Source organism: Pyxicephalus adspersus, chromosome 8 (assembly GCF_032062135.1).
Source record: "Pyxicephalus adspersus chromosome 8, UCB_Pads_2.0, whole genome shotgun sequence".
Taxonomy (NCBI): Eukaryota; Metazoa; Chordata; class Amphibia; order Anura; family Pyxicephalidae; genus Pyxicephalus; species Pyxicephalus adspersus.
Window position 1 is genome coordinate 50,008,065 of NC_092865.1, and position 12,005 is coordinate 50,020,069.

Genomic DNA, 12,005 nt, shown 5'->3' on the forward strand with positions numbered 1-12,005 from the left:
ACCATGATGGGTGCCCAGGCACACTCACATAACACGTTCATTATACCATGACCCTAAATGCAGCTGAATTACCAGTAATACACAGCATGAATTGACAGTAAATCTAGCCAGTAGCTGTAAAACAACCATTTTCTTTAAAGACGGCCTGTCCAGACTCTGAACTTTCTAGTGTGACAGCGCATGGCAGGGTGACACCTTTTCATGCTTGCCTGGCAAGGGACAACAAACTCTCAGACAGCTCTCTGCATAAGGTTCAGCAATATTACAATACTGGTAGCAGCTAACAGGTAAAGCTGGACTCTAGGGAGGGCAGTTTTAACCTTGGGGAGTGCAAAGTTTTAACCTTGCAGTGGGTTCCCCTTCCCACAGAAAAGGTTACATACTTTTGTTTTGCCTAGGGGGATGAGGAGGAATCCCCCCAATTTGACAGAGCCATATGGTTTTGGTGCTCCTTTCCCATATACTAGATACTGGGCTCTGTAAACTTCCCTCTTTATTCTCTAATAAAGGTGACACTAATATCAGAAATACGCAGGTATAGCCCATCTTTAGCATATATACAGGAAAATAAGACTACAATAGGACTGTGTGGCTGCTAGGAGCACTGTGCATCCACTCGGCACCTCGCAGGGAATAACAATTCAGAGCTGCGATTTGTGGATCAGGCCAGGACAACAATTTCCATCTGCAGCTTGCATTCCTAGCACTTCTCTCAGCTGGGTTAAATGCCAGATCTATATTGAGATTCTGCTTTCCTGCTATGCACAGGCTTCCTGGCGATAAGGAGCGCACATGTGCACACTCCCAGCCCACTGCAGGACGCCTTTACACGTTCGCAGCACAGAGGGAGAGAACTGCCTTATGCCAGCAAATATGAAACTGATTACAAAGTCAATTAGGATCAGAATATTTTATTGTGGGTGGGGGAATCACACAACTAATTTTGTCAGGTTGGGATGTTGTTCCAACCGGTGATTTCCTTGCATGCCCCCAAGTTACAGATGTACAAATAACACTATAAGGTCTAATAATTTACAAGTTACTGTGCTGTAAAGATTGCTCTACTACAAAATAAATCATATATTAAAAAAAAATTATGTTTGATGAGCTAAACCCAGGAAATAAAATACTGAATTTACTTTACTGCAGCTGCCTGGATGCAGTGGCTGCATTGTCATCAATGTGGAATTTTCATTCTTTGCCCAATTGATGTTGCTCCCCTCGCTTTGTCCACCAATAATATTCCTTGAAAGAAGGCGCTCTCTTCTGTATTGGTGGTCAGAGCATTGAGTGGCATCAACTGGGAGATGAACGGGGCTGGTCAAGAGATTCACAGTGGTAACAGTGGGGTGAGATATCAATCATTTACCTGGTTGTGCACCTATCAACCAATGCATGGTCAGCATAAACAGTAATCAATTGAGATTTTTGCCAATTTGCTTGTTTACAACTTAATTCATTGACCCTTTTCTCATTACTTGTCATTTTAGAAATCCATATTTATTACCAGGGGCCTTCCAGGTCTGTTCCTGGGCTTAATTTTGAGACAGTCCAACAGTAGCTGCTCACTTGTGGACTGACATTGCCTTGAGATTCCTAATAACCAGAGACAAGGTGCCACATCCCTCCTATGACATATTTAGCGGTATGTAGTCTGTACACTGCACAACAGGAAGGGATCAAAGATGTAAAAGCATACAGGATTATGAGGGCACCATTTACATCCTGCACATGATTGACATGAAAGAGTCACCTTGGACTATTTTAAACATTTGAACCAAAATCTTTATATGCTGACCATACACTGGTTTATAGGTGCTCAAGCAATCCTGTAAAATATGCTAAAGCCCTACATGTTCTCTATAAGGACACAATAGTTGTCTAAAAATGACAGCTCAGTCAGAACATAATATAAGTGATAGGATGAAGGCGATTTGACAAAATGTCCATCTCCGAAGCTTATATAGGACAAGTGACATTGAAACGCTTGACCCGGCTACCTCAGCACTGGAAAAGGTGAAAATAATTTTAAATCACGATGACACTTTAAACTGACTTCAGTAAATCAGGGGACAATGGGCGAGATAGGGAGGCAGTCCTGGTGGTCAGGGTGCTTTTGCATGCTAAAACCAACAGGTTGACCAAACAAACAATACAGAATTGTAAGCACTTGGCTGTGTCGTGCCAGCTTGCACACAAAGAGCACAGCGGGCAGGAGAACCACCAAAGCAGAGACGTGACAGAATATTTGGGCGTCGAGAACAAAAGGGGGAAAAAAATAGTCTGAATTTTACTCATCCTTTCCCCATTTATCAGCAAGGCTGATAAACGCATTGTTCTGCCGAGCCTACACCTGTCACCGGGAGAATGAAAAGTGACAGGTGCTGGAACGTTCCACACTCCCCTCATTACATCCCAGATCTGATTAGCGAAAGTACTGCTTGCCAGTCATCGCAAAAAAAAAAAAAATCCACATTTTTGGTTCCTTTTTGTGTTAATATATATGAATACTAAAAAGCCTGTCGGTTGTGATGGCTAGGTGGGACTTGCCGCAGTCATACTTACCAGTTTAAATGGGGAGAAAGGCATTTAAAGAAAAATTAAAATGAAAAAAATGAATATGCAATTGATGTAACACTTTCATGTCTGGAATCCAAAGGGAGATGTTCCCCTGGATGATACTTTGTGCTATGGGATTCATAATCTACACTCAATGCAGCCCAACCATGCGAATGTCAGGGTATGGTGATCCTGTGACTTTGTGTACAAACATTTACCAGATGTCAAACACAGAAGCCTTGTACTTATTAAAAAGCTTATTAAAAAGCTTTCATGTCATAAAAAACAAATATAAAAATAACCTAGGTATGCAAAATCTGGTCCACAGCTACCCCATGTACTTCATCATTGAAAAAAATGAGTGCATTTCATGATAGAACAGAGGATAAGAACCATTCACGGTTCATCGTGCATTCTCAGACACAACTTACACACTGCCAATTGGTTGTCCATGCAACCCACTGGCATAGGCAAAAGCCAACGTTGTGGGAGGCAGTTGAGTCTTTAGGCATTTTTGAAGAAGTTTTAGTTCGGCTTTACAATTATTTGTGTAACCAAGGCCAAACTTTGTAACCATTGTAACTAGTCAGGGCTATAGTCAAATTAATGAAGCATGCTGACCATGCAAACTCTGGACATCGAGGCATCAATGGTCTCTCATCACAGAAGGGTTTAAGAGCTTGTAAACACAAACACATTACCATATAAAAGAGTCTTTAAAGCCCAACAACAATCAATTTTTCCTTGTAGCTTTGGATAGATTATAGAAGGTTTAGGCCCATTGCACACTGGCCAATTTCACTCCCTGTATGCCTTAACACTCCCACTCTAATAAAATGATTGGGTTGACTGGGAGTCTTACGTGAATTCACCAGCAGACCAACCATATGCAACCTTCAACCAGGAAAGTTAACAAATCATGCTGTTTGTACAAAAAAAATAAGTCCAATAGGGCGTATTTGCCTACTGGAGTATCCCTAGGGTGGGTCTGTGGTTTATCATACCCCTAACAGGAAAGGCAGAATATTCTGCGTGTATCATGTTTTATACCTACCACAACTTGACTAGCCATTGACATACAAAAATAGCAGATGATCTGCTCATGACTCACTTGCACAATGCAAAACCAAAAATGCAAAACCAAAAAAAAGACAATTTACCTTTAAAGAAACAAAAGCAAAACTTGTCTAAGACAGAGCCACTGCAGGGTAACTGGCAACACCACACACCTCAACATGAATGTTATATTCCAAACTGGAGTCCATACTGCTCACTGTACACACGAAAAGGGAAAAAAAAGTCACCATTGGTATCACCAAGACCACTGGCTAAAAAATGGATGCAGCTAGCATGAACAGACACTGTATAATCCAAGGCTGCCTGAAATAACTTCAAACAGCACAAAAGACCATTTTGCATAAAGCCAAACTGCTACAAAGATGCAAATGCTGGATTTTTTCAAGGGACCAAACTGTTCAGTTGTGAGCAGAGGCCTTTTGTCAAGCACGATCCACAACAGGTCGCATTTCACCGCAGTGTCCCAACAACAAGCATGTTGCATTAACAACCGATCACTCCACATAACCGTACCTTTTTCATTCTGCCGCTGCGGGTGCCAGCAAATACGACCGTGTGTCCACGATAATCATAGGCAGCTACGGACGTCATACCATCCTCTTTGTCGATGAAAAGTGGGGTTCCTTCGATGGTGACAGTCCCTCCTAGAGGCTGATTAAAGTCCTGACCGCAGAAGTTATCATCAATCTGCAGGGGCTGAAAGACAAATAGAAAAACAGAAAAAATTCAGAATATATTTGTTAATTTTATTTACTTTTGAGCAGTTATCCTAAATTACCATTTTCTAGTACAATTCATTCTAACAAGTGAGCCTATTATATAAAGAACCTGAACATAGAATATAGGTAGAAAACATATAATTATTATTTTATTTATCGACAACGTGGCCTATGAATAGATTGATGGCTGCATTATCCCTGGAGGCACACGCAGGCCAATGGGCACCATGATAAACTACAAAATGTTTAAAACAGCCTAGGCTAAAATGCATTCAGCAATAAATGGGATTGCTATCGAAAACACAGGGGGACCTTTTTTCAGACACACAAACCTTCATAGTTAAGTCTTAGGCTGCATACAGACGTGCAATAATTATCATTGGAAAAGAACGACTAACGACTGTTTGTCTGATAATCGTTAACAAAAAAGTGCACAACGACGCCAATGAACGAGGATTGTCGCTGGATATGAACGACTGTCCCTGGATATGAACGACTGTCCCGGCGGATCTGATTGGGTGATGATTGTTCACAATCTATTGTGTGTACGGTCGTTCAGTGATCGTGGATTGTTCTGCAGTACACTTTCTCCTTTACATGTCACTTCCTGCATCGTTCAAACGATCATATCTAGCGTGTGTACATTATTGGTGGATTATATTTGAACGATCGATCGTATTGTTACAGCATGTACAGAATAGTGCACAATACGATCATTCAAAATATTCACGCATAATCATTGATCTGTCGTTAGTCGTTTATTTTCTAACCTCAATTATTGCACGTGTGTACCTAGTTTTACACATCTACCTTTGCACCAAGTCATATTCTCACAGGCCAGGCGGCAGGCAACTCTACAATGAAGTCATGGATAGGCTAACTCTAACTGCACAAATGGCAATGACAATCATCACCGGTGCTATGGGACCCATTTTCTCCAGGATGGTCCCTGAAAACAGTCCCTTGCTCCCCATGTTGAATGGAATTCCCTTACTAGTCAACAGGCAGCACAGGTAGCAAACAAAATGCATATTATTTTCTACTGTAAAAAAGGACTTGGTGTGGTACCAACTGTCTAGGTGAATCCAGATGTGGAGCCTTGTTGTGGTACCAACTGTGTAAAGAACTCTCAATGTAGACACTTGTTGTAGAGGCAACTATCTCAGAGAGGTGCTTCTATGCTTTGGAGATCTACTCATTCTGTTGATTCTAAACAGTGTTTCTTGACCTTTTTAACATCAGGGAATCCCTGAAATAAATTTTAGTTATTAAGGAACCCCGGCTACAATTATTATAAATATATTAAATTACTCTATCCACAGCTTACAGTATACTAGTATGGTGGCCAGTATTAAAATTACCTTTTCAATAAAGGAAATCTCTTATTTGAAATTTATTTTAAAAAAGAAAAAAAAAAAAAAAAAATTCTGAGCAGGTTTAGATTTTAACATCGACATACCTTAAGGTATTCATTCTCATGCTTATTCACGAGGAGGATGCAAAATGAAAACCTGCCTGGAACAATATGGCTGCCCTTCTGAAGAGCACCAGCTCCTTACAGAACTTCCAAACAACACTCCTCATTGTGAATAATGGGGGAAAATATTTTAAAGGCTAATTATTTGTAAAATAATAACCTGTACTTTTGCAAAACAATATATTCTTGTGTAAAAAGCAGCAAGGAATGGATGCAGCGAGGCGTTGCAGATGTGGGGTGTGTAGTCCGGGAGTGTCAGAAGGGAGGGTGAATGTGGCAGGTGTCAAGGTTAAGGAATAAAAGTAAAACTATTTTGAGGCTTGAAGAAAAGACAGTCAGGCCCCTGGGCTCGCTCTGAGTAGGTTAAGTTGACATACAAAGAACACAAGGTCTCACTGACGCAAGACAAAACCGCTCTCTTTGGATGGGTGAATATTCATGTGGTCTTCAAAAATGCAGCAGAAGGGTGTGAGCAAAACCCAAGATGTGTACCTGCTGATCATCTTGCAAGGTTTCGAACTTTCTGATGCCAATTGTAAAATTCTAGCCAGGTCAACAAAGCGGTGGCAACGTACAAAGAATGGTATGTAAGAATCACTGGCTCGTTGCTATGAGTTATTGCAATTGCCTATTTACTCTAAGGCCCTAATAGAAAGGCCCAGAAGGGTTAAATCAAGCTGGCTTCACTGTCCCTTTATTCGGCTGGAGGAGCCTTTCCAGCTCTCCCCAGCTGCTACGCCAGCGGGCTTGGCTAATATTTATCATGGCTGCCACAGCACAGAGCTGCCAGGCTGCTGGGCCCAATCCTTCCCAGACATTATTTTGGTTGATACAGAGGCCTAACTGGCAGGTGCAAGAGGGGCTGAGGATGGGGAGGGGTGTAATGAGTCTGTGTGCTTGTGCAGTTAAATAAAAATATTTAACATGATCATATCTCTTGGAAGCGGAAAGGTTAGAATGCATATTTGTGGATCGGGGCTGTGAACACAATAAAAGCGTTGATAATGATGTACTCCCAGCCAGAGAGAGGAATGCAATGTTTGCTGCCAACAGAGAAAAGCTGGGCCATTTTCAGAGAGCGCCCAGCTCCGCATGTGCATGAAATGGTTAAAGCTGTACTCCAAGTGCAAAACAAATAAATTGAATAGGTTCCTGAATTGCTACAAAGGAGAAAAACCAATAAAATGCACCAAATGCAGTTGCAATGGTAGGTATTACTTTTTAAGTGTAGTGAATCATCATCACTGTATTGCGCATGCTCTACCCAATCTTTGGCTGCCTGTGAAAAAATACAGAAGGGGGCGGATACAAGACCAGTCACTCAGCACAAGAAGGGGGAGCAGCAGTGACTGGTCTTTATTACAGGACGTTTCATTTGCAGCACAGATCAGGAATAAATACACAAAGAACTCTAAGCATGTGTATTTAAATATGTTTATCCTAGAGATCAGCTTTGGAATGACAGAACCCACTTTTGGGATAATATGACAGTCTATATCCCCACTAGTTTCTATATGAACATGAAGTGATGGTAAAGCTTCTTTAATGGTTGACACACTGGAGCAAAACACACCCTAAAACAAGGAAACCTGTGAGGTACCTACTATTCCCAAGTCTCTAACTATATAAATAAACAATATACATACAGGTTAGCTCTTTGAGATAACTACCAGTAGGCCTCAAAAAAGCCCCAGGAATCGTAGGCCTTAGTTATAAGGGATGTTAGCATACAATATGGCTGCCGTTATGTGGTGACAAAGCTGTGGAGACATTAAATCAATGCGGCCCTGTTTGTTTTTTATGATATCCTCACTTTGCATTGCAGACAGGGAGGCGGGAATGGTGGACTGCAGCCTGCCTGGCACAGTGCCCCAGATCCATCTCACCATTAAAAGCTCTGCTGACTGTATTAATATTAGGACATGAGAGAGTGAGGTGGGGATGCCGTCTTCAGGCTGAGCGTCATAAATTAAGGTTAGCTCACTATGGTGACCCCAGCAAGATTGAAAAAGCCAGCCAGAGAGGATGTATTCCGTAACTGACTATTTTAAGATATAAACATCCTTCTATGAGGGTGAGCACTTATTCTGTAGGAGGGTGACGGAAAGAGGTTTGTTTACGATATGGCGGCCATTTTGGACACCATAAAATTTACAGCCGCAAGAGAGTGTCTTTTCATCTCCATAGCAACCACCTAGCGATTTTAAACTTAAACCATGTGACATTGTTATGTACATTACAAAAGGCCTGGACAAATGTTGTTTTGTCGATATTTGTTTTTAACATGACCCTCTAGCTCCGAGTCTTCACTTAGAAAGCAGCAGCCTTCTTCCCGCGTCCATGATACTTGCACAACACATGCTTGCATGACATGGACACTTGCCATTGGTTGTCCTGCAGCAGAACTTCTCAGGATCCAAAGATGACGCAGCTGTGACATCAGTGCAAGGGGGCCCAACATCTGCAGCAATGTATTGGAGATCCCATTCACTTGGAAACATTGTCGGCAATAGGCCTAATTTATTTATAAAGCAAGGTTTGATCACACTTTCATCAAATATTCATCGGCGGTGAACTAGTCATTTAAAAAAACATACACCAGGAACGTTCACCTGAATTGTTCAGTGAAAGTCAGATTCACTGTATAACTTGGGAAAGTTTTGCCTTGACAAGCACTTCCCTTTCAAGCACAATTCCAGACAAAACTTTTTGTATGCAGTGGATAGAGTGGGGAAGGTTTAGAAGCTCATTCAGGTTTTTACGGTTCTTTGAGACTCTGCTGTGGAAATATAACCTCACTATTGGGCAGGGTCACTCGTATCAGATGTGAAAGAATATCCAAAATTTCTCAGAAACCCAAAATGAGGATTGAGTGAAAATGTCCCAATGGGGACACCTGTTTTTATGACAATGCTCAGGGTTGGAATATCCCCCGATTTTGGAGAAATGGCAATTTAACTCGTTTTCCTTTGAACATGAAAGTGGCCATCTTTAGATTTGTCTGTCCTTTGTGCCGGTAGCCGTAACATTCACTTCATAATGGCGCACACCTTCACCTTCCCTCCACAATCCACCAGTTTGGAAGACTCACGAGTTAATATTCTGCAGTGTTCCCATTCCGGCAGACCCTCGCAGCGACACAAGCTCATCCAGTCAGCGTTAAAAGGTGATGGCAGGAATGGAGTCTGGAGTTGGGAGGTTCGGTGATCCGTGAAATCACTTCATATCACCGCCACCAAGGGATGATAGATTTTCCACAACAACCACAGGCCCCGCCGGACCGTGACTGCCACTTCAAAAGGAGGGGGAGGTTTTAAGAAATGGTGTGATACCATGGGGGAACATTGGCCGACGGCATAGGGGTTAACGTGGAAGTTCAAGGAGCGATCTAAAAATATTGAGTTTGGAGAAAGTGCAAGGCCTAGACAATGGAAAACACAATTCCCCTCACTGCTCCCCCGAGCGTCACATGTGCCAGACCATTTCTATGCAGGAGTCTACTCTAGCATAAAGGAGGACATGAGGGGACATGACATCATTTATCAAAAGGGCAAACTACATGGAAGAATGAACTCCTCTCCAAGATCACTTTTACACCTAAAACACTGAAAGATAAAAGAAATCCTGAACTGTGAGAAGATGGAGGCCACCAATGCTGAGCTGTATGACTAAAAAATGCCAACCCGCCAAATCTCAATTTTAAACTATTATAACCATGGACTGAACCGCTAGGTGCAAGGCACTGACATGAGCTGTTTGGGGCGGCGATAAATCAAGGCTACAAAACTGCCAATAAGACATGGATGTTTCTTACCTGCACCAGTGGAAGCTGCACAATGCTGCAAAAAGCAGCAACAATCAGCTTGGTGCCATTAAGCCAAATTCACACGGGCGTTTTTAGACAGTTGCGGTTCACCAATGCTAACCAGTCCTCAACTGCCACAAGGCAATCAAGTTCCCTTTTTGTAACGGTGTTTGACTGAAGTATGGTTTTTGGATTGCTTCATGCAGCATCTTCAGATGTCTGCCGCTAAGCCATCGAATCGAATGAGATTGAAAATGAGTTGAAACGCGTTTCACATTACTTTGGGTTACAACAGCAGAGAAGCAGATAACCCATGATGTACTGGGACCAGTGCAAAGTAAACATGAGAAAAATGCAACACGCATCTGCTAAAAATACTAGTGCATGTTACCAGACCCCTAGTAGTTGAAAGTGGCCCTTCCAGACCTGCGGCTGCACACTGAAAGTTTGCAAACCACACCACAGGCACCAAGATTTGCATGTGCATCAACCATGTGCAGGGAAAAAGGGTCCCAACCGCTCTTATCCACTTAAAAAGAGAAGTTTTTTTGCCGTCAACCAGCAAAAATTAAATAAAGAAGGAAGAAGCAGAAAGGTGACAATGCAAGAAAGAACCCTACAGGAGAAAGCTAATTAAATATAACTACGGGGAAAAAAAACAGGAGCATCAAAAACAGACCAGACTGTTAGAAGGGCACACTTGCACTTTAACGCCACTCAAATTGTATCTTGGCCGCACACAGAACCGAGCAGCTCGATTTGCGTCTTCGGATTCCTTCTCTCAGTGGCTCCTGCATATGTAAGAGGGATGAAAACACTGCTGCTGTTTACTACTCTCCCGCTTTGTCTCAACAAACTCGCTGGGAAACGACAAATACAGCTGCACACCAGCGAAAAAAACCTCCACAGCAGCAAGTGGCGTCAATAAATAATTACACTGACAATTAGCTCATTAACATCAAACCGCCTCGTTAGGGATTCTCTAGCTAAACATTCATAGCGTTTCTTTACATTCATAGCGTTTCTTTACAGTGGAGGATTTTGGTTGGGGAGGGGGGTCACTGCGGATATGAGATGAGTGGGGTCAATGTATCGGTCTGTTACTGTCCAGCTCAACAACACTGCAAGATTTAAAGCTTAACTCCAGGCAAAGGGCTAAATTTGCAGATGAAACACAAAAAAGGGAAGTGATTTACCTACTAGGGACTTACAATATTGGGCATCCAGTATTGGGATTTTACACAGCAAAAGACCTGATTTTTTTCCTTGTTGCAGTTTAGTAACATGGACAGGTCTGGTCCCTCCCCCAGCCTGTCATTGGGCAGTGAACGAGAAACAGTAGACCAATGAGATCAGATCAGCATTACAATGGATTGCTCCTTGTGCTACACTTAACATGAAAAAAAATATATATTCTTTAAAAATAATTAAAAAAAAAAAAGTATTCTTGCCATTAATGTGTATTCCCCAGCTTCAGGACTAGATCATATGGTCTCAAAAAAACAGTCATTACCGCAGAACTTTTTTTAAAATTGTAATTGTAATTGTATGTAAAATTCCTTTGTAAGTATGAACGGATTCTCTCTACATGAAAATGTCAATGCAAATAAAGCTTAAAGCAACTCATGAGTAGCTCAGAAGCAAGTCAAAAGCATGTCCGCAGCCCCAGGATATGAATCTATAAAATGTGTTCCTAATTTCTAATAATTGCCCTAGAGGATTTCAATACATTGTGCCCCAAATCAGAAACTGCGATATGCAATATTCTCCCCTCTGCAGAAGTCATCAGCTCAAGCCGCATTTAGGTAACAACATCCCTGACTTGCATTAATTTCCCACTATAAAGGCACAGACCTTGAAACAGCTTCATCATGATACTTATTATGTCAACCCACAGCTTTCAATCTGCAGACATGATATACAAATACGATATTTGCATTCTTGTGTAACATGCAGTAAATATTTTGATACATAAGAAGCCGCTGTTTCACCAGCAGTGAATGTGGGCGGACTCTATGGAGATTTTAATGTAGGGAGAGAAAAGGGGGCCTAGGAAGTTCAGGCGGGGGCACATCGGCGCTGATGGCTGACATTTGGCATCTACGTTCCTTGCCAAAATTTGGTTGCCAAAAGCCAAAGCCTAAAGAAGAGATACAAACAACTACACTGGGAAAAGCTGGTCAATTCCTATAGTATTTAAACTGTGGCCTTTTACCACCTCCTGTGTGAGCATCAGGTCCTCTGCAGATCGTAGTCTGTGTATTTTTTATTGGGGTGGATTTCTTGGGGTTTAGAAAGAAGCATTGATAAAGGAGCTATGGGGAGCATAAATGGGGAAGTATGATTTTGTTAGGCTGCATTAAAAAGC

At 41.9% G+C, this 12,005-nt stretch overlaps 1 protein-coding gene across 2 annotated transcripts in view; it reads right to left on the minus strand.

The window, feature by feature from the left end:
* Positions 1–12,005, minus strand: part of PLXNA1 (plexin A1) — a 224,154-nt gene that overhangs the window by 174,551 nt on the left and 37,598 nt on the right. For both annotated transcript variants that reach the window (XM_072420537.1, XM_072420539.1), the window contains exon 3: positions 4,150–4,332. In XM_072420537.1, coding sequence (XP_072276638.1) covers positions 4,150–4,332 — 183 coding nt within the window. The remainder of the gene's footprint in view (positions 1–4,149; positions 4,333–12,005) is intronic.